This window comes from Trachinotus anak, unplaced genomic scaffold (genome assembly GCF_046630095.1).
Source record: "Trachinotus anak isolate AG129_WGS33_773 ecotype Australia unplaced genomic scaffold, CSIRO_AGI_Tana_v1 ptg000014l, whole genome shotgun sequence".
NCBI lineage: Eukaryota > Metazoa > Chordata > Actinopteri > Carangiformes > Carangidae > Trachinotus > Trachinotus anak.
In genome coordinates, this window is record NW_027273865.1 from 16573467 (window position 1) to 16600929 (window position 27463).

At 42.2% G+C, this 27463-nt stretch overlaps 2 protein-coding genes across 3 annotated transcripts; both read left to right on the forward strand.

Moving 5' to 3' along the window:
- Nucleotides 1-300: 300 nt before the first annotated feature.
- prpf8 (pre-mRNA processing factor 8) lies at nucleotides 301-17439 on the forward strand. Its single transcript, XM_071497185.1, has 43 exons — nucleotides 301-486; nucleotides 1108-1225; nucleotides 1334-1502; nucleotides 1736-1900; nucleotides 2061-2279; nucleotides 2383-2595; nucleotides 2812-2937; nucleotides 3086-3191; nucleotides 3523-3713; nucleotides 3877-3996; nucleotides 4114-4303; nucleotides 4403-4522; nucleotides 4937-5071; nucleotides 5214-5343; nucleotides 5472-5668; nucleotides 6099-6305; nucleotides 6785-6948; nucleotides 7051-7177; nucleotides 7616-7808; nucleotides 8020-8207; nucleotides 8381-8619; nucleotides 8737-8883; nucleotides 9016-9226; nucleotides 9394-9510; nucleotides 9619-9866; nucleotides 9974-10153; nucleotides 10314-10449; nucleotides 10835-11004; nucleotides 11225-11354; nucleotides 11490-11636; nucleotides 11796-11956; nucleotides 12121-12312; nucleotides 12745-12982; nucleotides 13162-13290; nucleotides 13721-13834; nucleotides 13966-14139; nucleotides 14433-14626; nucleotides 14787-15026; nucleotides 15183-15324; nucleotides 15501-15641; nucleotides 15760-15899; nucleotides 16207-16409; nucleotides 16801-17439. The coding sequence occupies exons 2-43, from the start codon at nucleotides 1117-1119 to the stop codon at nucleotides 16953-16955; spliced, it is 7017 nt and encodes a 2338-aa protein (XP_071353286.1). The 5' UTR covers nucleotides 301-486; nucleotides 1108-1116; the 3' UTR covers nucleotides 16956-17439.
- Nucleotides 17440-17928: 489 nt separating this feature from the next.
- rilp (Rab interacting lysosomal protein) lies at nucleotides 17929-27257 on the forward strand. 2 transcript variants are annotated; one of them, XR_011693543.1, is made up of 9 exons: nucleotides 17929-18631; nucleotides 20103-20226; nucleotides 22392-22513; nucleotides 23541-23726; nucleotides 24140-24309; nucleotides 24484-24609; nucleotides 24742-24840; nucleotides 25770-25976; nucleotides 26048-27257. XR_011693543.1 is itself a non-coding variant. In XM_071497189.1 (8 exons), exons 1-8 carry the CDS (start codon nucleotides 18296-18298, stop codon nucleotides 25894-25896), a joined length of 1290 nt encoding a protein of 429 aa, XP_071353290.1. In that variant the 5' UTR covers nucleotides 17930-18295; the 3' UTR covers nucleotides 25897-27257. The 2 variants fall into 2 exon arrangements, 1 of the variants encoding a protein (XP_071353290.1); XM_071497189.1 differs by having other exon boundaries at nucleotides 17930-18631; nucleotides 25770-27257.
- The last annotated feature ends 206 nt before the right edge of the window (nucleotides 27258-27463 follow it).

A 27463-nucleotide genomic window follows, 5' to 3' on the forward strand; every position in this document is an offset into this window, starting at 1 on the left:
ATGTATGTGCTGTTACACAAGCCCGTCCATTAGCTTCAAGCTGATTTTTTCAACCGCTGTCAAATAAAAAGAAGAGGACGCACTCACAGCAGAGTCAGTTCAATCCATCGTGTAAAGGATCTTTGGTGCAGCCCAACTGCAGGGGGCAGTAGCAAAGCTTATCGCCTCCGTGGTGCAGGCATCATACGGGGTATTTGCAAAATTGCGCTTGTCCAACGTTTGCGTATTTTCTGACGTAGAGCCCTGTGTGTTTCGTGGTAAAAAGTTCGTAGTCGCGGCGTAACTGTGCTCTGTGATTCCCGCTGAGCTGCGTTCATCGTGTGGCCGCCGTTGTTCATCGTGCAGCTTCATGAAGACGAATCAACACAGCGGTGAATCAGGAAAAGAGCTTAAAGTCTCGATAGAGACATGTTGTGGTAACCGCCTTTGCGTGGAATAAGATCGTCTTCAACCTTAAGAAATCACTTTGGGATTGGAGGTAGCGAGGTGTGTGGCGTTTTGTTTTTGTTACCTAACATTTAGTCGTTAGCCGCTGTGCTAACTCCAGCAGACGGCTAGCTTACCGCTTCATCCACGCTTGGCCTAATCAGAAACTAGACTGAAAACATTCACAAATTTTCGCAAACTTGGTATTTAACTTATTAATAAGCATCGGTTAATTGCAGTTTATACTTTATAATTAACCGAATGAGTATTAATTGGGATTGGTGGTGTTAAAATGTAGTTCAATGGTTCAGTGTGCGCCGATCAGGAAGCCATGTTGCTAAGCTAGTTTATCGTGGAAATGTCGTTTGTTTAGGTCAGTTCACGTTTTCCGTTGTGTCTGAAGAGGAACCTCTGTCCAATCAATAAAATTAATTTATCAGAGCTGTTTCTCTGATTTTGTTCAGTTTGTGCGTAATAACGAGTACGACAGCCAGATAACTCATTGTGCCAGAGTTGGACGTTAATGTGGAGAAAGTACAAATGTAATTTTTCAGTTTTGCTGGAGCCTTTTACTTGTTGGTAACTTACAGACTCAAACTCTAAGCGCATTAAAAAAACACGTAGGATCACTGTGTAAAGTACGAAATTAAACTTATTGTGTGCTGTTTTTGTTCTCAATAGTGAGGGACCATGGCAGCTACCTTCCCCTACAGAGGGGTCCCTGCAGGGATGCCACCAGGTGTACCCCCTCCTGTGCCAGTCCCAGATTATATGTCTGAGGAAAAACTGCAAGAGAAAGGTATGTTGGTTTTCTCTAAATGCAGCACATTCATGGTGTAAAGCTACAGTGATGTATCTTAAATGGATATGATTAATTTTTGTAATGTTATGTCCTCCAACACTACAGCAAGAAAATGGCAGCAGTTGCAGGCAAAGCGCTACTCAGAAAAGAGAAAGTTTGGCTTTGTGGATGCTCAGAAGGAAGACATGCCACCTGAGCATGTCCGCAAGATCATCAGGGACCATGGAGACATGACCAACAGGAAATTTCGCCATGACAAGAGGGTCTACCTTGGGTAAAAATAAATCATAGAGTAGTAAATGTGACCATTTAAAAGTGAAAATAGAATTAACAGAATGGTTTATTAGCTGAGATACATCTTCAGATGTACTCAAGGCAGAACTTTCTGCATATGTAAGCTTAATGCAGATTCCCTTCATCCACATTTAAAAAAAATAAATAAAATGCTTTTTACCCTTTTGCTTATTGGTTGATAGCTCATTCTGTATCTTACCTTTTGTTGTACAGTGCCCTCAAGTACATGCCCCATGCAGTGCTGAAGCTGCTGGAGAACATGCCCATGCCGTGGGAGCAGATCCGAGATGTGCCCGTCCTGTACCACATCACTGGAGCCATTTCCTTTGTGAATGAAATCCCCTGGGTCATAGAGCCAGTCTACATTGCCCAGTGGGGGTAAGACAGAGTGTGGTGTTAAATGATGCTAAGCACTCCATGCTATAGTAGTATGTTATCACATTTGTAATCGTATAGTACATTTCTTTTACACTGCATTGGGCTCATTTGTATTTTGACAGTATTTATAATCTTTGGTATCCCCCTATCTTCCTCTCAGCACCATGTGGATCATGATGCGTCGTGAGAAGCGTGATCGACGGCACTTCAAGCGGATGCGCTTTCCACCATTTGATGATGAGGAGCCGCCGCTGGACTACGCTGACAACATCCTTGATGTGGAACCACTGGAGGCCATTCAGATGGAGCTGGACCCTGAGGAGGATGGTTCAGTTGTGGAGTGGTTCTATGAGCATCAACCCCTCAAAGACACTGCAAAGTAAGCCATCGCGTCACTCTTTAAAGCTAAATGTGAAGCTTTAGATATTAGGCTAATGTGTCTCTGGCAGAATCTAACAATAATTCCTTTTTGTTCTCCTTAGGTTTGTGAATGGCACCACCTACCGTCGCTGGCAGTTCTCACTGCCCATGATGTCCACATTGTACCGTCTGGCCAATCAGCTGTTGACAGACCTGGTGGATTTCAATTACTTTTATCTGTTTGACCTCAAGGCCTTCTTCACTTCCAAGGCTTTAAATATGGCCATCCCTGGTGGGCCAAAGTTTGAGCCACTGGTCCGGGACATCAACCTCCAGTAAGGATCTCCTGCCTTTAATAAATGATAGATCTATAGACTTTACATGGAAAAGTTCTGCGGATAGTGGAGGCCACTTGGCACGAACACCACCAATGTGCATGTTTCTTGTAATTGTTTAAATACTTATTTTGTTTTATTCCAAACAAAACATAAAGTAAGAATAGATGTTAGATGATTTATTCCACAGCTGATCTTTCTTGGTTTCTCCCGCAGGGATGAAGACTGGAATGAGTTCAACGATATCAACAAAATCATCATCCGACAGCCAATCAGGACAGAGTACAAAATTGCTTTCCCCTACCTGTACAACAACTTGCCGCACCACGTCCACCTTACTTGGTAAGAATAATTAAATGAGTATTTTCAAGTTTTTATCTTTAAGTAGTTCATTGAAAATGAATTCAGATTAATTAAAAAGGAAGTAGTTCAGGTGTAACTTATGTGGAATGTCCCTGAACCTGCTATAACATGTCTTTTACCTTTGCAGGTACCACACACCAAATGTGGTGTTTATCAAGACAGAGGATCCAGATCTTCCTGCGTTCTACTTCGACCCTCTGATTAACCCCATTTCACACAGACATTCTGTCAAGGTAAGTGTGGCTGATTATCAGCCTTTGGCAACCCTCACAACACACCCTAAGCAAAGTTTTGAAAGTTGTCCTCTTACAAAGGCGCACTTGCATTGGTCAGCTTGCCTGTGCGTAAGAACTGGAGGAATATTAAAATGAATGGTGGCTCTTTTATCGCTGGCTGCAGATGCAGTTGGCCCCTCACCACTCAGATATCTTTTTTAAATAATGTATGATATGTGGTTTAATGTGAGATAGAAGTCAAACAAAAAATGCCATAGCTGCTGCTTCTGTTGTTTACAAGTCAACACTCATAAATGTCTTTCTTTTATCTTTCTTGCCCCCTACTCAGAGCCAGGAGCCTCTGCCTGATGATGATGAGGAGTTTGAGCTTCCTGAGTATGTGGAGCCCTTCCTCAAAGAGACCCCTCTCTACACAGACAACACAGCCAATGGCATTGCTCTGCTGTGGGCGCCAAGACCCTTCAACCTCCGATCTGGCCGAACGAGGCGTGCCATTGATATCCCCCTGATCAAGAACTGGTGAGCCAACTACCAACATTTTGGAGCAAAAATAATTTGTACAGACTTACTGATTGAAAGCAGATGGGTTGGCTCTGTGAAAAAATAAATGTATTTCATTCTGATGTAAAATGATTTAATTTTTAGAAATACTTAATTGGAGTTTATTGGTGTTAATTTACAGGTACCGTGAGCACTGCCCTGCAGGACAGCCAGTGAAAGTGCGTGTCTCATATCAGAAACTGCTCAAGTACTATGTGCTCAATGCTCTGAAACACAGACCACCTAAGGCCCAGAAGAAGAGGTGAGCATCATTAGACAATTTATTTAGATTTCCTGTCAACCTGTGTTTTCAATTGAAGCCATTTTTGCTGATCATCTAGTTGTTTCCTGAAAAGATTTCCCTTCTGTTGTCTTTCAGGTATCTGTTCCGCTCCTTCAAGGCCACAAAGTTCTTTCAGTCCACCAAGCTGGACTGGGTGGAGGTGGGCCTGCAGGTGTGCAGACAGGGCTACAACATGCTCAATCTGCTTATTCACCGTAAGAACCTCAACTACCTGCATCTCGACTACAACTTCAATCTGAAGCCTGTCAAGACACTGACCACAAAGGTACAAGCTCCTGAGCAGATCCATCTCTTGGTTAGCTTGTTTTCTGTAGTAACGTCACTGGTGGTACCTTAATAATTTGTTGTTGTTTGTGTCCCATAGGAGCGAAAGAAGTCCCGATTTGGCAATGCCTTCCATCTGTGCAGAGAGGTGCTGCGTCTCAGCAAGCTGGTGGTGGACAGCCACGTGCAGTACAGGCTGGGAAATGTTGATGCTTTCCAGGTTAGTTCAGCTACATACTTTGCACAACACATCCCATCTCATTTGAAGGCGAGCTGCACTTACCCACATTATTCTCTTTTCCCTATGGAAAAGTCCACAACTTTACCTACTGGACAAATGGAGCCTCAGAGAACATTGCTTAGAGCAAGGTTTTGATTTCACAAGAAAAGAGCACAGTTTACCTGCTCACAATGTAAAACTGGAGGGTGTACTTTTATGATATTTAATGGGTTTTGAGGAATGTTTCGTTTTTGTAAACTTGGTCGTTTCTTGTTCTTGAGCAAGTGTGATCAGTTATTTGTATTGGTTTCAGGGGTGGTGCTGTTTTAACATTTGTTAGACATGGCTTTTGTGGTTGTTTTACACAGTAATGTCACACTGGGCTCATCCCTGAACCATGTCTCTGTGTTATAGTTGGCTGATGGACTGCAGTACATCTTCGCTCATGTGGGTCAGCTGACAGGCATGTACCGCTACAAGTACAAGCTGATGAGACAAATCCGCATGTGCAAAGACCTGAAGCATCTCATCTATTACCGGTTCAACACTGTAAGTACACACACTGTGTAGTCGATCTGCCAGCTGTTAATGTTAAGATATTAATTTCATCGTCCATAGAAAATATGTGGAATCACACACACCCTTTGTGTACCTTAAGTTTGATCCTTTCTGTGTATGTCTGTTTGGTCAGGGTCCTGTTGGCAAGGGTCCAGGTTGTGGCTTCTGGGCTCCAGGTTGGAGAGTGTGGCTGTTCTTTATGAGGGGCATCACTCCACTGTTGGAGAGGTGGCTGGGGAATCTGCTGGCCAGGCAGTTTGAAGGTAGGCAAATATACCACCATCCATGTTAATTATTTGAGCAACAAGTGGTATGATGCACAGACTCAGAGGTATTCGTCACCAGAAACTAGTCAGTTTGAGCAGATGGGTTTTTTTGATTACTTCAACAGGACGTCACTCCAAGGGCGTAGCCAAGACGGTGACCAAACAGCGTGTGGAGTCTCACTTTGACCTTGAGCTGCGTGCTGCTGTGATGCACGACATCCTGGACATGATGCCTGAGGGTATCAAACAGAACAAGGCCAGGACCATCTTGCAGCACCTAAGTGAGTCCTGGAGGTGCTGGAAGGCCAACATCCCTTGGAAGGTCAGTGCATCACAGAGAACACCTCACTGTGACTGAGTAGCATATGGTGGAGGGACGGTGTATTATTGAAAGACCAGGATTAATAAGAATCGTTAAAGCGCTGGCCCATTTGAATTTAGGATTTGTCTGACTCTTGAGTGTCTCAAGAAAGAATATCAAGTGCCTGAAGTGTTTGAGTCACATTAAGTGTCATTTAGACCACTGAAGCTTTCTGCTCTTGAAGATGTATTCTGGTGTTTTGTTTTTTTTTCCCCCTTCACATTGCACTTATTTATTTAGAGAACTTACACTGAAGTTTTGGCATATACCTAGTTGTGGTTAGAAATGTGAATATACAACATTTCTATGGAAAACATTTCCTTTCAAAAAAGTTTAGACAGTAAGTTGAGTAAGAATGATTCTGAATGTTAATTTTCTCCCATCATTTCAGGTGCCAGGCCTGCCCACCCCCATTGAGAACATGATCCTGCGCTACGTGAAGGCAAAAGCTGACTGGTGGACGAATACGGCCCACTACAACCGCGAGCGAATCCGTCGTGGAGCCACAGTGGACAAGACAGTGTGCAAGAAGAACCTGGGCAGACTGACCCGTTTGTACCTGAAAGCTGAGCAGGAGAGACAGCACAACTACCTGAAGGTAACGCACACAACCTCTCCTTACCAGTAAATGGAATCCGACACCTGCATTTAGTAAGTTTGGCTAGTTTTTGAGCTCCTGTTTTTCACCGTTGAGGAAAAATAAACATATTTCCTTCAACAAAAATTCCCAGTGAAGTTTTGAAAGATGTCCTCTTACAAAGGCGCACTTGCATTGGTCAGCTTGCCTGTGCGTAAGAACTGGAGGAATATTAGAATGAATGGTGGCTCTTTTTATTTATCACTGGCTGCAGATGCAGTTTTCCGTTCACCATTCAGATATTGGTTCTGATAATTTTTTCTATGATTATACTGTTTTAATTGTGATGAAGGGTTTCTTGTCATTATCCTGTCCTATCGCCCATGTCTGTATTTATAAATAACTTAAAGAAGAAATACAAAATTTTAAGAATTAAAGTGACTGTATCCAAGCAGCTTAAGCTTTTTTTTTTAATTGAAGTCTACATGTCCTCCCTACAGGATGGCCCCTACATCACTGCTGAAGAGGCAGTAGCTATTTACACCACCACTGTGCACTGGCTGGAGAGTCGGCGGTTCTCACCCATCCCCTTCCCTCCTCTGTCCTACAAACATGACACCAAGCTGCTCATCCTGGCCTTGGAGAGGCTCAAGGAAGCATACAGGTAAACATGATTAGAACATGCAAATGTTTGTTCACACCAGGCACCACAACTGCTAGGATATATATACTTATATGCATTATTTAATTTGTCTGTCTCTCCTAGCGTGAAGTCTCGTCTGAACCAGAGTCAGAGGGAGGAGCTGGGGCTGATAGAGCAGGCCTACGACAATCCTCACGAGGCCCTGTCCAGGATCAAACGTCACCTGCTCACACAGAGAGCCTTCAAAGAGGTCAGGACAAAGACGTGCAGATATTTTTTGAAGTTTGCATTCACAGAATGAAAGTGAAGTTTTGCTTTCAAACATTATATGGAAATGGTAACAAAGGACATTGGTTGAAAATGCATTTTTCTTTTATATTCCACAGGTCAGTTTACAAATAATAAGTTATAGAGAAAAATAATAAAGTATTTTACAGGCTACTTTTGTTAACCTTACAAATCCTGTGTCATTGGATTGTTGGCAAAAAAAAATGGGACCTGAGACCTCAAAATGATTTGAGGACTTATTGACAAGTGAACGGAGTATTAATGTCAGGAAATGTCATGGAAAAGTTTGCTATAAATTGAGTTTTGCCTCGAATTTCCTTGATTTTTGCTTTATTAAATGTGTTTCTTACCCATCATTTCAATTCCTCTGTCAGTCTCAGAATGTATTCTTCTTTTGTAGGTGGGTATCGAGTTCATGGACTTGTACAGCCATCTGGTGCCGGTGTACGATGTGGAGCCCCTGGAGAAGATCACTGACGCCTACCTGGATCAGTACCTGTGGTACGAGGCAGACAAGAGACGTCTGTTCCCACCCTGGATCAAACCTGCTGACACAGAACCACCACCACTGCTGGTCTACAAGTGGTGCCAAGGTCAGGCTTGTGCTTTTAGAAAATAACCATTAACAGTGGGAGAGATATTGAATAACTTCTGGTCATACTGTGTAATACCTCACTATAAAGTTAAAGTGGCATTAAACTGCCAAATTTGTTGATACCGTTGTCTCCAAATCCAATAACCACACTATCTTGGCATGAACAAGTTTCATGCTTTATCTAAGGGCTTTTTGTTTATTATCCTCAGGCATCAACAACTTGCAGGACGTGTGGGAGACTGCAGAGGGAGAGTGCAACGTGATGCTGGAGTCCCGCTATGAGAAGATGTATGAGAAGATTGATCTGACATTGCTCAACAGGCTGCTGCGTCTTATTGTCGACCACAACATCGCTGATTACATGACAGCCAAGAACAACGTGGTCATCAACTACAAAGTAAGCGCGCTCATTGATTTTAGAGCTGGTTAACTCCTCTGTTGTCTTCATACATGATTCCTTAGAACGATTTTTTTTTCATAATTTAGTTTTTGTTGCATTTAAAGTGTATCTTTTATCGATATTTAATCTAAAATGTGTTTATCTTTGTCTTCTGTCTGTTGTCTATCTAGGACATGAACCACACCAACTCCTATGGCATCATCAGGGGGCTCCAGTTTGCCTCATTCATTGTGCAGTACTACGGCCTGGTGATGGACCTTCTGGTGCTGGGTTTGCACCGTGCCAGTGAGATGGCCGGCCCACCTCAGATGCCCAACGACTTCCTCAGTTTCCAAGACACGGCCACAGAAAGCGCTCACCCAATCCGGCTGTACTGCCGGTACATCGACCGCATCCACATCTTCTTCAGGTGGGTTTGAATCATCAAGAAAATAAGGCAGCACTTTCTAAATTGTGTCTTGTTTTGTCTTCCAAAATGGTGTAGAAGAGTAAGAGTAAGTTTAAAAAAGGGGTTTTTCTCCTCTAGGTTCTCTGCTGACGAGGCCAGGGATCTGATTCAGAGGTATCTGACGGAGCACCCAGACCCCAACAATGAGAACATCGTGGGTTACAACAACAAGAAGTGCTGGCCCCGTGATGCTCGCATGAGACTGATGAAGCACGATGTCAACCTGTGAGTTCCACCTCAAAACGGTCTCGTAACCTAGTTGTAGTTTACTGTAATGTTAAATCTTATTCTGTGTTGAACATTATACTTGGAGTTGGAGACAAATAGCTGCAACTTTTTAAATCTTGTTTCTTGCAGTGGACGTGCCGTGTTCTGGGACATCAAAAATCGTCTGCCCAGGTCTGTGACCACTGTCCAATGGGAGAACAGCTTTGTGTCGGTCTACAGCAAAGACAACCCCAACCTGCTCTTCAACATGTGTGGTTTTGAGTGCCGCATCCTCCCCAAGTGTCGCACCAGCTATGAGGAGTTTACTCACAAGGATGGTGTCTGGAATCTGCAGAATGAGGTGAGGACCTGAGGCTGATTGTAAGAAACAACAGCTGTGCTGTTCAGCTGATGTTGGATCAGGATCGATACTTGGATCTTTAAAAAAAATCATTACCGTTATATTTATTCAAATGATGATGATCACATTCTTGTTACCAAGTTCTCACACTGTACTTGCATGTTTAGGTAACCAAAGAGAGGACAGCACAATGTTTCCTGCGTGTGGATGATGAATCAATGCAGCGCTTCCACAACAGAGTGCGTCAGATCCTGATGGCCTCCGGATCCACCACATTCACTAAGGTCAGCAGACAACTTCAGCTTAAAAAAATAGAATGGAAAGAATGAACATTACTTTTTTTATAGTCAGGGTAGTTGTCAGAATACTTCATGTTGAGTCTTTACCTCCAGATTGTGAACAAATGGAACACGGCTCTGATCGGCTTGATGACGTACTTCCGCGAAGCTGTGGTCAACACCCAGGAGCTCTTGGACCTGCTGGTTAAGTGTGAGAACAAGATCCAGACACGTATCAAGATTGGTCTCAACTCCAAGATGCCTAGCCGCTTTCCTCCTGTAGTCTTCTACACTCCCAAAGAGCTGGGCGGCCTTGGCATGTTGTCCATGGGCCACGTGCTTATCCCACAGTCAGATCTGCGGTAAGCCAGCATGCTGATCTGTCTATATTTGACCTCTTGTCAAAAAAATGTCTTGTACCTATGGTGCCACATCAAATTGAACATTATTTTCTCTCCCTCTCTACCAGGTGGTCCAAGCAGACAGATGTGGGCATCACCCATTTCAGGTCTGGAATGAGTCATGAAGAGGATCAGCTGATTCCTAACTTGTATCGTTACATTCAGCCATGGGAGAGCGAGTTCATTGACTCTCAGAGGGTCTGGGCCGAGTATGCTCTAAAGAGACAGGAGGCCATCGCCCAGAACAGGTAAGGCCTTTTTAATAGATTAACTTGTCAATCCTGACATATAGTATATTGGAGACTGGGATCTATTAAACTGCTGTTTACACTGATTTAACAAGTATTTGTTAAGAAACGAGAACTGAAACTAGACGAGGCAAATACAAGCGTGTTTCCTATGTTTTAGGCGTCTCACCTTGGAGGATTTGGAGGACTCATGGGACAGAGGAATCCCCCGTATCAACACACTTTTCCAGAAGGACAGACACACACTGGCTTACGACAAAGGCTGGAGAGTCAGGACAGATTTCAAGCAGTACCAGGTATGATGGAGACCCTCCTGATGTGTTGATGGGCAACAGTTTATTGAGATTAAATTTTGTGTCCCATATATTAGAATATATTTTAATGTATCAAATCTAAAGCCTTGTTTGTGACACGACTGAGGATTTTACAGGGCAAAACAATGTAAAGTTTGTCCTGAATTTTGAGACAGAGGAAAGGTTAGCTATACTTTATCAGCCCCAGATGTACTCGGCATTAGCTGTTTTGATTTTAATAGTAACATAACTGCACCAAAATAAATACAACATTTAATGTTAACTTACTGAAATGTAGTGTGTTAATATGCTAAGCTGTATTTAACGTTTAGCTATAAACACCAACATGCACTCAAGTATTGATGTTCTTTTTCCTTGATGAGCACAGGTGCTCAAGCAGAATCCGTTCTGGTGGACCCACCAGAGGCACGATGGCAAACTGTGGAACCTGAACAACTACCGCACAGACATGATTCAGGCTCTTGGCGGAGTGGAGGGCATCTTGGAACACACACTCTTCAAAGGCACTTACTTTCCCACCTGGGAGGGTCTCTTCTGGTGAGAGCACTGTGACACTATGAATGCTTATAGAGCATTGGGAGAAAGAAGGATCTGTTTGTGATCAACAAAAAAAAATCTAAATCATGACCAAAACACTTTTACACTTACATGATTTTGTGTGCCTCTTCCCCTCTCTGAATGTATACTTGCCAACAGATTTTGTATTGCACATAATTCAGTTCATTTAAACAGCATCAACTGTGTTTCTGTGCTTTAGGGAGAAGGCCAGTGGCTTTGAGGAGTCCATGAAATGGAAGAAGCTGACCAATGCCCAGAGATCTGGTCTCAACCAAATCCCCAACCGTCGGTTCACACTTTGGTGGTCACCCACCATCAACAGAGCCAATGTAAGTACAACCAGCAGTTGAAAAACAGCTCTCATTCATTTAATGTTATTGTTTGTGGTGTGAAAAGTAAAGAGTGTCTTGAGAGTTTAAAAATTCTGCACTGGCTTATAGTTTTTACTCTCTTTTTCTTTCTAGGTGTATGTGGGTTTCCAGGTGCAACTTGACCTGACAGGAATCTTTATGCACGGAAAGATCCCCACACTGAAGATCTCCCTCATTCAGATCTTCAGGGCTCACTTGTGGCAGAAGATTCATGAGAGCATTGTCATGGATCTGTGTCAGGTAGGTTCTGCTCTTTAACCCTGTTCTGAAGTCCAGAGGTTATAACATCTTCGGAAACTCAATTTATATGTGAAAACAACGTGGCAAATCCAAGTTCACTCACTCTTGCAGGCTTACTCTTCCCTCGGTGTGAATAACTTTTATGTTTTTCGTCTTCAGGTGTTTGACCAGGAGTTGGATGCTCTGGAGATTGAGACTGTGCAGAAAGAGACCATCCATCCCAGGAAATCATACAAGATGAACTCGTCCTGTGCAGACATCCTCCTCTTTGCCTCATACAAGTGGAATGTCTCTCGGCCGTCTCTTCTTGCTGACTCCAAGTATGACTTTTTGAGCAATGTTATATGAATACTTAAAGGAAACGTGTTTTTAATTATTTGAGAAGAACTTCCAATTATACCAGGAGGCCCTTATATGAGCTTTGTAATCAGTACTAATGAAATTGTCTAGTCTCATGAATAAAAATGTTCACCTCCTCTTACAGGGACGTGATGGACAGCACCACCACACAAAAGTACTGGATTGACATTCAGCTCCGCTGGGGTGATTACGACTCACATGACATTGAGCGCTACGCCAGAGCCAAGTTCCTGGACTACACCACCGACAACATGAGTATCTACCCCTCCCCCACTGGGGTGCTCATTGCCATCGACCTGGCTTACAACCTCCACAGGTTAGGATTGTTTCAAGCATGGATATGTGACAAGTTATGACAGCAAATATTCGATCAGATATCAGAATATTAGGTCAAGCTGGTGACTTTATTCTTTCATGTTTAAAGTGAGTTCTAGTGCATTACATATGTCTAAAAATAAGTTAGGAGATTGTCAGACAAATGCTTGACAGCAATTCTTGAATTTTGGCATCTACTTGTTTATGTCCACAAATGTGTTCTGCAGCAGCCTACAAAGTTTTCACACTAGCTTCCTAAGTTGTACCAGAACACAACTGCCAACTTGCTTCAGCTCAAATGTGATTGTTTGGTAGATCTACACTCACATTCCTGTGGACTGTTTTTCTTTGGATGTGATCAGAGACAAAGACCAGCAACTAACAACATCAGTATAGCGCTAAACACTGCATTTTATTTGTTTTCCTTCTGTAGTGCTTATGGTAACTGGTTCCCTGGAAGCAAGCCACTGATCCAGCAGGCCATGGCTAAGATCATGAAGGCCAACCCTGCCCTGTATGTGCTCAGGGAGCGCATCCGCAAAGGTCTGCAGCTGTACTCTTCAGAGCCCACTGAGCCCTACCTGTCCTCACAGAACTATGGTGAACTCTTCTCCAATCAGATCATCTGGTTTGTGGATGACACCAATGTCTACAGAGTCACCATTCACAAGGTGAGGGAGTAATTCAGTGAAGATTTGTTGTAGCCAAACAATGCACCATTTGTTTTTAAATGACTGCACCTTAATGTGTAAGTTAAGTGTCTGAATATGCTGCTTTCTCATACAGATATATACATATAAAAGAACTGAAACTTAATTTAGTTACATGTTTTTTCTGTCTATCACAACAGACCTTTGAGGGTAACTTGACCACAAAGCCCATCAATGGAGCCATTTTCATCTTCAACCCCAGGACTGGTCAGCTCTTCCTCAAGATCATTCACACATCTGTGTGGGCTGGGCAGAAACGTCTGGGACAGGTACATGTGCTCTACAGCTGCTTACTTTCATAATCACTAGTTCTGCTTTTTGTGTTGATCATTCTGATTCATACTGAGTTTAGTGATTTCATTTCTCATTCTTCATAGCACTAACTCTTACCACGGATAGTTTTGAATGGTATTTTTTAGGAAGAAGGCCTCGTACATTGCATTTTGATATTTGGTCTGTTTTGTGTTCCACGTTCACGTTCCTGGGTTAAATCGGAAATATCACAGCTCACACGATATGCTGTCTTACCACTGGGGGTTGCCTTCAACATACTGTTACTTGAATTAGTTTTGAATAATTCTAAATTATCATCATTGTGATGATGTTAGGAAGGCATTGATAAATTGGAAACGCTGCTGAACACTGAAGTCGTTAATGCCCTCCTAAATGTCTAACTTCAGTCTTGTTTTGTCTCTGTAGCTGGCCAAATGGAAGACAGCTGAAGAAGTGGCTGCCCTGATTCGCTCCCTCCCCGTGGAAGAACAGCCAAAACAGATCATTGTAACCAGGAAGGGCATGCTGGACCCTCTTGAGGTGAGACTCTGTCATGCTAAGAACTGCTGTAATAATTACGAACCTTGATGTGTTATCTCAGAGTAATTTCTTAAAGTTGGAAACATACTCCGGTGCTTGTCTGTTCTAATGCCATCGTTTTCTCTGTGCAGGTCCACTTGCTCGACTTCCCCAACATCGTGATAAAGGGCTCTGAGTTGCAGCTGCCCTTCCAGGCCTGTCTGAAGGTGGAGAAGTTTGGAGACCTGATCCTGAAGGCTACAGAGCCTCAGATGGTGCTTTTCAACCTGTATGATGACTGGCTCAAGACCATCTCATCGTACACAGTGAGTTTCACTCCAGGATTAAATGGAACATATTACATTTGTGCCACCGTTGAAGTGCTTCTGTGATATTTTAGATTCTACAGGGAAATGATAAGCTGTTAGAAAGCATCTGTGCTTATTTACCAACATGAGTACTGATTACAAAACAAACATGTCCATGTGTTTGTCAAGGACACCCGAGCTAATCGAAGCTGATTTCCCAACAAAACTCATTAGGGTGCATTTACCTTTGGTGACATCAGTTTATTCCCCTGTGTAAACAGTTTGTGTTTGGTGGTCTGCTCCGTCTCTAGGCCTTCTCCCGACTCATCCTGATCCTCAGAGCGCTCCACGTCAACAACGACCGCGCCAAGGTGATCCTGAAGCCTGACAAGACGACCATCACTGAGCCCCATCACATTTGGCCCACGCTCACAGATGAGGAGTGGATCAAGGTGGAAGTGCAACTCAAGGATCTCATTCTGGCCGATTATGGCAAAAAGAACAAGTAAGTGTTTGGGATTCATTTTCTTGGTAAGAGTTGAGTAAAGGCAGTATGAAGCACAGATAGTTACTGTCAATCTGTTGGGATGACAGTTTTTAAGGATACTAATTTTTTAAAGCCAGACTTGTATTTAACAGTCAATGCTTCCTTTCTCTCCCTCCAGTGTGAACGTGGCCTCACTGACCCAGTCTGAGATCCGTGACATCATCCTGGGTATGGAGATCTCCGCTCCGTCACAGCAGCGTCAACAAATTGCTGAGATTGAGAAACAGACAAAAGAGCAATCGCAGCTCACCGCCACACAGACCCGCACTGTCAACAAGCATGGCGACGAGATCATCACCTCCACCACCTCCAACTACGAGACCCAGACCTTCTCGTCCAAGACTGAGTGGAGAGTGAGGTGCGCAGGCAGAGTTTAACTTCAGAATTTGTTTAGAGGCATTTTTTTTTTTTTTTACTGTGTACTGTGGTAAACTGTTTCCTTGTCAGTCATAATTTGAGCTATTTTGGTTTCCATCTCAGTTGGCTTTAATGAGCCTTGTTTGTCACTTGTCAGGGCCATTTCTGCAGCCAACCTCCATCTCCGAACCAACCACATCTACGTGTCATCTGATGACATCAAGGAGACGGGTTACACCTACATCCTGCCCAAGAACGTCCTCAAGAAGTTCATCTGCATCTCAGATCTACGAGCACAGGTACATGGGTCCATAGTCCTGCACTTCATCTTAGTCCACTGTCTGGATGTGTATGTTATTCAAGAGTAATAAACAGTTTCGTACCTCGCTCGAGGGCCCTCTTTCAGCTGTGTTCAAAGTACAGAAACTGCTTCTGTACATATTGAGCGTGTTCTGACTGCATCGTGTTGTTCCAGATTGCAGGCTACCTGTACGGTACCAGCCCACCAGACAACCCCCAGGTGAAAGAAATCCGTTGTATTGTCATGGTGCCACAGTGGGGGACACATCAGACAGTCCACCTGCCCAACCAGCTGCCTGGTCATGAATACCTTAAAGTAAGACACATGTAGTAGCAGATAATGTTCCCGCTCAAGGATGCTCATTAGCTGTACCAGCTCCTTTGTAACAGTTTTTTAAAGTGCTTTTATTAACTTCTTCTCTTTACTTAAACAGGAAATGGAGCCCCTCGGCTGGATCCACACCCAGCCTAATGAGTCACCCCAGCTGTCCCCACAGGATGTCACTACCCATGCCAAGATCATGGCGGACAACCCTTCATGGGATGGAGAAAAGACCATCATCATCACTTGCAGGTAGGTTTTATTACAAGGCACGTGCTGTCTGTATGTCAGAGCAGGATTTGTGTGACTGTAGTTGCAAGATCTGGAACAACTTTCTGCATCCTAGCAGTTAATATCCAGTATGTCAGGCATACTTAGCTATTTGTTAAAGGAAAAAAAGCTTCACTCTGAACAGCTTAATATTGTTGCCTATAATAAAAAAAAAAAAAAAAGCATCCATGCATTGAAAAAGGGTTATTACAATTTCACAAATACGTTTTTTCGGTGCTGTAATATGAAATTGACTGGTACCTCAATGTTTTTTACTTCTGGTTTTCAGCTTCACCCCAGGCTCGTGCACGCTCACAGCCTACAAGCTGACACCCAGTGGCTACGAGTGGGGTCGTCAGAACACAGACAAGGGCAACAACCCTAAAGGTTACCTGCCCTCCCACTATGAAAGAGTGCAGATGCTTCTCTCTGATCGTTTCCTGGGCTTCTTCATGGTGCCCGGCCAAGTCTCCTGGAACTACAACTTCATGGGTCAGTAGCCATAGTTTGTTTTCATCATACAGAGTTTTGTTTTATATTTTATTAGATGACCCTAAATGAGCTTAAAGCTGTTGGGTCATGTATGTAATATCCTCAGTGCTGCCGTTTGTTTTCATTTGTGTCACAAATCGGTGGCATACATTGATATTTCCGTGCTCTGTCAGTTTGATTGATTTTACTGTGCAACTCTGCTTCACAGCTGAAACTCTATCATGTGGAAATAAGGGTTAATACCCTTTCATTCCTCCGACTGATGCACAAACATCGCGTTATTGAAAAGGCTTTTTAAAGCAGGACTTGAGTCATGCATGTTGTAGAACAGAATACATTGATCGGCAGAATAGGTGACTCGAAATAAGCATTTTAACTTGTCTTGCAACAGGTGTGCGCCATGATCCCAACATGAAGTACGACCTGCAGCTGGCCAACCCCAAAGAGTTCTACCATGAAGTCCATCGGCCCTCACACTTCCTGAACTTCGCCTCACTGCAGGAGGGCGAGATCTACAACGCCGACCGCGAGGACATGTATGCTTGAGAGTCGATCATCTGTTCTCGACGCATTTTTGTAGATAGCTCTGCCAGAATCATGTAGAGCCAGTCCAGAACAGCCCTTTGTAATATTTCTATTGAACTGTGATGTTTGGAAATGTTTATGTAAAGGCTTTAGGCCGTTTTTAGGAATCTATTAATTTTTTTTTCTACAAATGTGTTTGTTTTTTCTCAACAAAAATCCCCTGTTTCACTAAGGCTTCTTTAGGTAAGCCTTGGATTTTTTTGGCTTCTGGTGCATTTAAGCATATGTGCATTTGTGTGTAGTTTAAGCACATAATACTTCACTGTAATATTTGATATTTGAACAATTGACATTGTTTCAAGAAGGGTGAAGACTTGACTTCCCCTGAGCTCTTTGAGAAATGAAAGTTGTATTTTCAAGCCAGTAATGCCCTGTTACTATGTTGTACTATACATCCTGTGACACTGTAGCTTGGGTTTAAATAAAGATCACCATTTTATAAATATTTGTCAAGTGATATTGTAATTTGCTATCGTTCTGTTTTTTTTCTAAACATGTACATGTGCAAGCAGAAAAGAAGTGAATTATTTATGGTAATTTGGCAGTACAGGGGAACTTTTTTTTTTGTCTTGCTTCCCTATTTAGTGAGCCCAGAGGTCAACACAGCTTCCAGTGACACTCAGCTTGGTTTGGTTTCAGTTACTTGCTCAAGTACACCTCTTGGAAATGGGCCTACTATTAAAGGCCTGTCTTTGCTGCCTCTCGGGCTGGTGTGATGAAGTCACACTGTGCGGGTGTAGTTATTTCTGTCCTATAACTGCTTTTATTTTAGGCACTCGGTCGATATTTATTTGACGGCTGTAGGTCAGCATTTCCGACTGCAACTCCAGAGAGGAAATTCATTTGTTCACACTCCGGTGAATGCATCACTGTGCTCGACTTGGCAAACGGGTTTGTGCATGCAGCTCTATTATGTGCTCACATAGCATTGGTCAGAGGGGTAGGAGGATCCTGCAGCGAGTACACGGCGGAGTACTGTCCGGTCCCGTACTGCAGAGTACTACAGTGTACTACAGTGTACTGCAGGGTACTCGCTGTTCTCGTGTTTAATGTGACCGGCGGTGAAATACGTGACGTGTTGTTGTCGGAAGAGGAGCAGGTCAAGTTCAGACGCGTCTGCGGCGCTGGCTGAGCGATGAACGCCTTCTTAGACTTCACACCAGCCGACTTTATGAAAGCGCTTTCAAATTCATAATCTTTTTTTTTTTTTTTTTTAACAGTTGACTGACATGTGCTGACGAGCTACTCTCGGTTTCGATAGCAGATAAAGAGCATGTCAAGCGGGCTTCCCGGGCTCAGACATGGAGGGACCTGAAGCACATCCCGACACCACAAACGCAGAAAGCTGTTTGGACAAGACGTGTCCCGCTCTCACCGTGGACGATGTGTACGAAATAGCCAAACTGATCGGCGCCGAGGTGGAGAAGCTGATCGATGGCTTCGGCAAAGACAGCGTCGTGGGGCTGGTGCCGAAAATAGTGAAGGTGCTGGAGCTGCTGGAGAGCTTCGCGTCGAGGAGCCACGCTCACAAGCTGAAGGAAGAGGAGCTGCTGAAGACCTTCGAGACCATCCAGCTGCAGCAGAAGAAGCGCGGCGGGAGGGAAAGCGACGAGGGCAGCGACAAACATGAAATACGGGTGAGAGACGTGGGAGCTGGTGATCCTCTCAGCGCTTTGTAAACAGTGCCAGCGGCCTTTTACCCACCGTGTGTGTTATACCACCATTACAACCGTGTACCTACAGGTCTGCGCTTCGGCGGTAGTGACAAACATTAGCTAGCTGACAGGCAGGCCGGAGGAGAGTAGCTCCAAACCGTGGCCTGTTTAATCCTGATTGTCCGGGCATGTTATCTGTTGTTATCTGTTGTTAATTGTGCTTTAACCCGAGATTGACCCGATTTAATATCCGTGCCGCCCTGAGTCGTCAAGGCAACCGCGGCCTGACTGCAGGGCTCCAACGGCTGTTTTCACCCATTAATCCGTGCATTACTTATCCCAATTAATCAATTATCCGCCTGGTCATTATCTTCAAATGTCTTGTAAAAACTGTAAAAAAAAAAATACTGGATAGAAGACTAAAGAAAAAGCTTCACTTCCGAGAAGCAGGAACCAGATAAGTTTGACATTTTTTCCAAAAAAATAAGACGATTAACTGATTGTCCTCTCTTCCTGTTGGTGAACTAATGAATTAACTGACTGAACATTGCTACATGACAGGTATTTGGCTAACGCTGGATTGTAAGTTAATGGTAAACAGTGGGGATAGTTAACGTTTAACATTTTTTCTAGTGGTGTATAGGTACTAGTGATTTTAGCTAGCTTTGGCAGGATTAGGCACAGCTCGTTAGATATTAGCTACTCTTGTGGAAGAACCTAGCTAGCTAGCTAGTTAATTAGCAGCGCTGCCAAGGAGAAGTCACGAAACCAGGGCAGAGACTCGCCTATCCCAAACAACACAAAAGCACTTATTATTTCTACTGGTTATTAGTGTCACCAGTGATTATATTTTTTTGTTCCACACTTATGGTGCTGTGTCATGATTGCAGGCAGTAACTGTACTTCCACAGCAGGAGACTGCTATTATATGGTGTTATGGATTATCAACACACCAAAGAACTTCATTACTGTGAGAAAACAAATCTTTCAAATGGTTTTGTAAAAGCGAAGCAGTTATTTGTTTTGAGTTACTTTGATCGTACTATTAACAACTCAACTAATAATTCACATTATTTGTTCAATGCTGTTTCACCTACATTATTGCCAATTCTCTATTACACTATATCTAGTTTGGTACAGCTTATCCATGAGCATGTTTAGCCCTTTACACTTAAAATCATAGTGTCAGTGCATTGTAAAAAAGATGTTGTTATAATCATGGCTGAGAAAGAAGAGGCGTGGTCAGAATTAGCTTGGAACCATTTCAGCAGAGCATCTGTAGTGACTAAACTACAAAACAACTCATCTACTTGGACACAAACTGTTTTGCCGGAGCCAAGTTCGAGGATCCTCAAGAGATTTTCACAGCACACTTTAAATTCAGTTTTTCTCAGATTATTATCCTGTGTCTGAGGGTATGGTTTTACAGACTGACTCCCGTCCTCTCAACCAGGAGCTGCAGCAAAAGGAGCAGCAGTGGAGGAGGAGGTGTGAGGAGCTGCAGGCCCAGGTGCAACAGCTCCAGGAGGACAGGGAGGAGCTGCAGAGCAGGCTAAAGGGCACCCACGCGCAGGAAGGTATGTCCTTGGAGTAAAAATAAGTAAAGTAAAATATGTATCTACTAAGTTACTTCACAGACCACTTCCTACAGACCTTTTTTTCATTCCAAAATGAGCCTTTCAGTCACTCTGCTACATATTGTTTATCATCCTCACATGACCTTGAATTCCAGCCAAAATTGCATATTTTATGACACACACTTTTCGTAAAACCATAGCATATAAGAGCTGACTGGACAATTAAAACTGGAGATGTCTGTCACTCTGTGTTTGAAGTAAGTTTTAAATAACATAAAATTAATAAAACAATCTATCTTGCTTTATACACTGTAAACAGCAAGGAAACTCCAAGTAATTTTTCCAAACAGAACTGGTTCTAATCCGAGTGCCCTAAGACTTACCCAGGGCTGTCATAAGTTGTTCTCTAAATAAGCAAAAAATCCCCCGAGGCCATTTGGTTATGTAGTTTTCCTTCTTAAGTCCAGGAATGCAAATGTATGTAAAAACATCTGCCGTGAGAAAATCTTTTCAACCAATTACAGTACATATTCAAAGCAGTGGTTTAACAGTTAGATGCACTGACACTGAAGCAGTCGAACTGGTCGTTGCAGTGTTTATAGTGCAGTTATTTTGCAGGGTGAAGCAGGTATTAGAGGACTCAGAGGAGGCCTACGCTTACCCTGCAAATATGAAGAGGACGCCAAATAAAGAGGACTCACAAATTTCAGCTTGTAGAAATGTGAGCCAGAGGGTGGAGTCACTTTGCTGACTCTTGTTTTCTTGTACAGACAGGAAAAACATTCCCTCTTAATACTTTTATGATTTATTTGACAAGAGGCCATTAGGGATGTGAATGTGATCATTGATATTATGTGATGAATGTGACTGCTCTCAGGTTCCTGTGCTTCATTCAGCTGAGGCAAAGTTCATATGTGCTGTTGATTATTTCAGTTTATGCAGAAGTGCAGAAACAATCTGGTTTAGAGGGACTACAGAATACGGTTTAAAAGGCACACCTTCGTTTTTTGCTGCAGTGCCAGAATGTCCAAAGGATCATTTTAACCAGACCATAAAAAAATATCTGTCCATGAATGGTATCTAGATCTCTGCACCCCCTCCAGTACAATAGAGGTGAATGGAAAGTTATCTGTGGTATGTTTACATGAAAAAAAACATCTGAAAAACACTACAGTAAAATGTCTTTCAGAAGCCAGTGTTTCGGTTCGGATAATCAACAGTTCTTGCCGTCAACTTTTTACTTTTTAGTGAAAAAATTGTTCCTAAAATTATCCTAATTTACTGGCAACTTGTCTCTGGATAAAGAATTTTCCAGGTGCTTTCACGGCTGCGAGCACAACAAACAAAAATTCTATTTTACTCTTTTCATGATTTGATGGTGGCATGATTTTAGAGATGGATATCTCAAAACCTGGGCACATTAAACTGAAACTAGCTGCAAGGCAAGATAACACCACAAGCAAGCTGTTAGAGATACTACGTCTTTTGTAATTTGGGTGAACTGAACCCTTAAGTCTGTGCAAAACATTGCAAGATGCTGTGCACTGTCTTCTGTCTCTTCCAGACTGTCAGTAAGGTTATGTGGTAATAACCTGCTATGTGTAGATTGTGTGTAGATAGCTTATATGTTTTCTTAAAAGATTTGATTGATGGTTTAATTTGAAGTATATGAAGTATATGGGTTCATGAATTAACTCTGGCTTCTGTCTACATACTTAAATTTTTTTCAGAAGCCATGCTATCGACCTTATTTTTACCACATAAATGGTAGGAATGGCTAGAGCGACAGTATCATCCTTTCTTGTATATATTCAAACCATGTATGCAGTCATCACTCTACTCACTGTGTTTTCCATGGTTTGTTTATTAAATGATAGATTACGCAACACCACAGATTGGTAAAGTGGGTTTATTAGCCATCAATTATATATAATATATAACAACAATATAACACTAGCTACTCCATAGCTGAGTTTTGTCATCAGTTGATGGTCCTTATTCTAATTGTAACATCGATCAGTGTAAGCAGTGTAATTATCATCACAAAGAGAAAACAGTTTCACAACAATGGATACACATTTTAGATATATGTGTGTGTGTGTGTGTGTGTGTGTGTGTGTGTGTGTGTGTGTGTGTGTGTGTGTGTGTGTGTGTGTGTGTGTTAGACCGTGTCCAGCGGCAGGAGCGAGAGGTGATGCTGAAGCTGAAACAGGTGGTGGACAAGCAGAGAGATGAGCTGAGGGCCAAGGTCCAGGAGATAACCACCATCTCCAAAGAGGTGGAGGCGGTAAGGAGACAGAGACACGCATGTATGATGACTCTATGCAAACTGATACTTTCTCATTAAAAGTAGAATATTCATGCACAGCAGCTTTCAACTCAGTTCCTCAGAAATATTTGGCATTTAATTGATGAGACACTTGGCAGCTGGTGGACACTGGGTGTTGTCGTCTTTGCTGGTGTGCATGACACCTATAGCACGTGGTCACACAAATGCTATTATGAGGTTTATGGCTGTCGGTGCAAAGGTCTCTTTCCTTAAAGGCATGACAGCCTCCCCCACAGAAACAGTAGCATGTTTTGTATTACTATCTTTCTGACATTATAGGTTTTGTGATTCTTGTACATATAACAACTCCTAATGTACACACATAATTACACAGTCATGCATCACATGCAGCATAGAAAGAGAAGTTACATCATGTAAACCACACTAGTAAACACACTGGAAGACAGGAAATGTTAACTATCAGGGAACGCGTGCAGAGATTATCCACATAGTTGTTAGTTGAGGATTAGGCTGCACTTTAGACGAGCCTGGGCAGAGTCTTCATCCACACACAACTACTGTGTGTGTGTTCTTGTATGAGTGTTTGCACGTGTCTTTATTTGTGTTAAAGCACGTATACCGCATGATTTTAATAGCAGCCATAACTGCGTGTGTATTTGTTGATGCTTAGCTTTAAGAGAGACAGAAAAAAATACAACTCATGGTCAACTGAACTAGTTTCTCTGTTTGCTCTAATGGATGCCTAGAATTTTTTTCATCCTTAAAATGAATGCTGCGCTTGTCTTGACATTGTGTGGTTTCATTCCTGTTCCTGTTCCTTCCCCACACTTTTGGTCCAAATCCCATGCATGAACTCATTTTCATCCCACTCTCTTACAGTTATTACTATTGACCAGATGCAGATAGATAGTCTTTTTGGTCCAGCCCTGGCTTGTTGTTTTACTTTAAACCTGTTTAGCAGGTCTACTTGCTTCTCATGATTCAAATTTGGACCTTATACATATCTGTGTGTGTATGTGTGCAGCTCCAGGAGCAGTTGGACCGCTTCATGAAGATGAATGCAGAGCTGCGACACAAGCAGAATGTGCTGCAGGCTCAGCTGAAGAGCACCGTGGAGAGGAAGGCTGACATGGAGGCCGATCTGAAGGAGAAAAGCAAAGAGATAGAAAACCTCCAAGCACAGCTGGACAGTGCCAACAGCAACAGCCCTGTACGCCTGTTATGTTTATGTTGCTTTCATTTTATGTTCAGTAAAGTACATCATACTGTAGTCTCATTGTCATGTATAGTATGTAACAATATTTATAATATTAAGCTGTATATTAAAAAAAGAGCACTTTGAGTTTAGTCTTTTTAGGATGTGGTCAGCTACAAAGTTGACCATCATATATGATAGTTGCTCAAGTTTCATTCTAAGATGTTGCTGACAAGAGCTAAATGTGTAAAATGTGTAAAATGTAAATTGGAAGCAGGTAAAACTGATCAAGTGACTTTCAAACAAAACCAAGCTTATTATATCTGCCTGTTTGTCTTCAGTCTCCTCCGACAAGCTCATGATACAATGTATTTCCTGTGGTTTGAGGTAGTTTGGATGAGCCTGATGACTCTCTGTTCTCCCATCAGTCTAGTCCAAGTCAAACAGCTTGTGAGTCAGCGAAAAAGTCGACAGCTGACCAGAAGGATCCTGATCAGCCGTGCTTCACCAAGAAGGAGGTGCGTGACATCATTTTCGAGAGGAATGAGCTCAAAACCAACCTGTTCCTGGTGCAGGAGGAGCTCAGCTACTATCAGAGGTGGGTCCACCCCGTGTGTGTGTGTGTGTGTGTGTTCTGAACATGTTCTGAATTTGAGCATTTTAGTAAATTAAAATCAGCTGAAATGCAGATGCATCAGCTGTTGTGTTTGTGGGTAGTTTCTTACCAGTAAGTTTTAAAGTGCTGATCCTTGTGATAAAAATGTTTCTGCAGGGAGATCTTGAATGAGGAGCGGTGTCCAGGGTTCCTCTTAGAAGCCGTCCGCTCAGCCATCAAGAAAAAGAGGAAGCTCATTAAGGCCAAGATGCTTGGAATTTCTGTGAACGAATGCAGCAGCAGGTCTCTCTTCCACACACAACACACATTCATCATATCCAGAAATAATGAGACAATTCAAGAGTATGTTCAGAAGAGAACACAGTTTTATTCACAGGTTTTGTTTGTTTGTTTTTGTTGTTCTTTTCTCTCCAGTGACGAGGAGGAGAGGAGTTCTCTGTTTGAGCAGACAGAAGTAGATGGCATACAAGTAGACGGCACTGACAAACCAGCTGAGTCACGCATTCGTAACCTGTGAGTACATCTTCTACCTACACTGCTATATTGCTGCTCAAACTTGTAACCAGAATACGGGTCAGCAAAAAGCCCCCTGATGATGGTGTTTCAGCTCTATATATTTTATATACAATATATGTGCAAAATTATTGCCAACGCTACAATCATGTGATATATAACAAAAGTCCTGAGATAGATGTGAAGCCTGATGCCGTATATTTTATGGGCTAAACTGAAACATACAGGTATTTTATTTTAGCAGTATATTTACACTAAAACACAATTTAGAATTCATTTTCCAGCTTGTAATTCAGTGACTCAACTAGATTTGAGGTGGTAGCTCATGTTTATGTGTTTACCCTTAAATTAAGTCTGTCTCCCTAGAAATGTGTACATGTTTAGACAGAGAATGTTAAACAGCTTGAGCTAATAAAGACTGGGAATTACCTAAGACTTACTCCAAATTAACCAGCGTCTTTGGGAAAGTACTTTTGAGTCTGGTTGAGAGGGAGAATTTGATTAAGTGAAGACTGTTTTTGACTACTCTTGATTTAGGACTGAGGACTGAGAATACAGCTGGATGTGTTATGGGTTTTCTTGGCCTTATTAGCCAGTCTAATATACCTGTCATGCAGGTAGAGACGTTAAAAATAGCATTGTCACTTCTGATACAGATTATCTGAAATAAATATTTTTTTAGCCCAAAATCTCAGAGACACAGGCAGAGAGCAGATATAATCTCATTAAAGACAGAGCAATGAAATACCACCTCTGATATAAAAACTAAATCAGAAGTACTAGTGACATCATCTGTGAATCAAAGCATTGGTTTCATCTCTCTCTGCTGACAGTCTCACCATCCAGGGATCTTCACCAATCCTGGTCTATATTTAGCTGTAATCCCTGACCACAGATCTGACCTCAGACCTGCCTTTTCTACTCTACAGCTTTGGCTTCCTGACACGGTCAGGCAGCGGCCGGAGCCCCACCCACATGAGCAACTCCGCCTCCAGCTGGGAGATCATTGGAGACTCAGAGGCCACTGATGAGGCACAGCAGCGACCGTCTTCCTGAGCCTTGCACTGAGCTGAGATTCTCTGAGTTTGTCTTGATTATTTAATCTGATCACCCCTCTCTCCTCTCCTCGCAACATCTCCCTTGTAGCAGAAAATCTGGTTGTAGCTCATTAAAAAGGTTAGGAGGCTGTTTGAATACAGACCTAGTGTGTATAACAGAAAAGCACAAGTGAGTGTGAGGAAAGAGAAAGTGAGAGAAACTCTATTTTGATCATAATTACTTTCATTTCCCCTTTTGTTAATTCCCCCCTTATTTTTCCATAGAAGATAAATAAGAGGAACACTGTTTAACTTCAGTATAAAGAGCACAGTGTACCACAGTATTAAGAGAGACTTTTTAACTCATCTCAACAAAGATGCTTCCTTTTGTATGATTTAAGTATTAATACAAAAGTTCTATTTTTCTTCATTGTAGGGAAAGTTTTATTGTATGTAATTTTTTAATAAAAATGGGGTTATTATGCAAAGATATTTATATAAATCCTCAAATATTTTTAACTAAAACCAAAGACATTGCAAAGGTACATATTCTGAAATCAACCTATCCAGTCTAGTAATATGGAAAACAGTATAGTAAGTTAAGCTCTGTTCCACAAGAGGGCGTTACTTCATTTTATAACTAATTGAAAACATTTAACCACAAAAAATAATCGTGTACCTGTACCTCAGTTTTTAATCCATGTGTCTACTCGTGTATTTTTTGTGATTTGAAGCACTTTCATGCTCAAGGAAAAAGAAAAGTTGTATTCATAGTAGCGCCCTCTTCCAGCAATTGAGTGCATTTTAATGAGCCTTAACCTCCTTAAAGATATATTTTTGTCATTTTTAGTCATCAGTCGTTGCGCAGTGACAAAGCATTTGGCTGGTGTTAATCTGATGTTGGTGCCATAACTGTGTATATACAGACATGTGTTTTGGCTGGTGTAGCAGCCTCTACAAACTGGTTAATTTACTTTTCAAGGAAGCTGTGTGCTTCCTTGTGGAAACAAAAAGTGCTCTGGGCATTTTTTCTCTCCAACGTGAGCTGACAAGTTACATAGTAACTGACCATTGCTATCTAATGCCTGTGTTCCCTTCTAAAAGTCTGACTATAGCACTGCTCAGACAGACCAGTGGTATTGTATTTATTGATAGACAATTTATGACCTTCAAATCAAACCAGGTTTTCCTGAATTACTGTGTTTGCAATCTATTTTTGTAAGCATGTTTTGCTGGAAAGTTTATACTGACGGAAAGACATTCAAGATGTCAGTTGCCATGTGAGTAAACTTTTATCGAAAATGTGATAAAACCAATTCAAAATGTGGATTTTCTGTGATATTGGAATTTCAAAATTCAATAAAATCCATTCAACACAGACTTGTATTGAAAAGAAAACGTCTCAGTGTATTTTTCCTCCATGAGTCAAGAAAAATAAAACAATACTAGATACAGAAATCTTACTGTGCAGCATGTTTTTTTTACATGAGCTCAAAGTGATCATGTGATCATCTCTGTACTGACTTTCCTGACTTATAAGGAGTGTGAGGGCTTTCTTCATCATCTCCTGGAAGACTCAACAATAG

Bases quoted from the DNA above. Each gene is read 5' to 3' on its own strand.
- prpf8 (XM_071497185.1), top strand. From the start codon at position 1,117: ATGGCAGCTACCTTCCCCTACAGAGGGGTCCCTGCAGGGATGCCACCA. The intron at 6,949-7,050 runs GTAAACATGATT...TGTCTCTCCTAG, and splicing joins AGGCTCAAGGAAGCATACAG to CGTGAAGTCTCGTCTGAACC. The intron at 7,178-7,615 runs GTCAGGACAAAG...CTTCTTTTGTAG, and splicing joins CACAGAGAGCCTTCAAAGAG to GTGGGTATCGAGTTCATGGA.
- rilp (XM_071497189.1), top strand. From the start codon at position 18,296: ATGGAGGGACCTGAAGCACATCCCGACACCACAAACGCAGAAAGCTGT. The intron at 18,632-20,102 runs GTGAGAGACGTG...CCTCTCAACCAG, and splicing joins GCGACAAACATGAAATACGG to GAGCTGCAGCAAAAGGAGCA. The intron at 24,610-24,741 runs GTCTCTCTTCCA...TTTTCTCTCCAG, and splicing joins GTGAACGAATGCAGCAGCAG to TGACGAGGAGGAGAGGAGTT.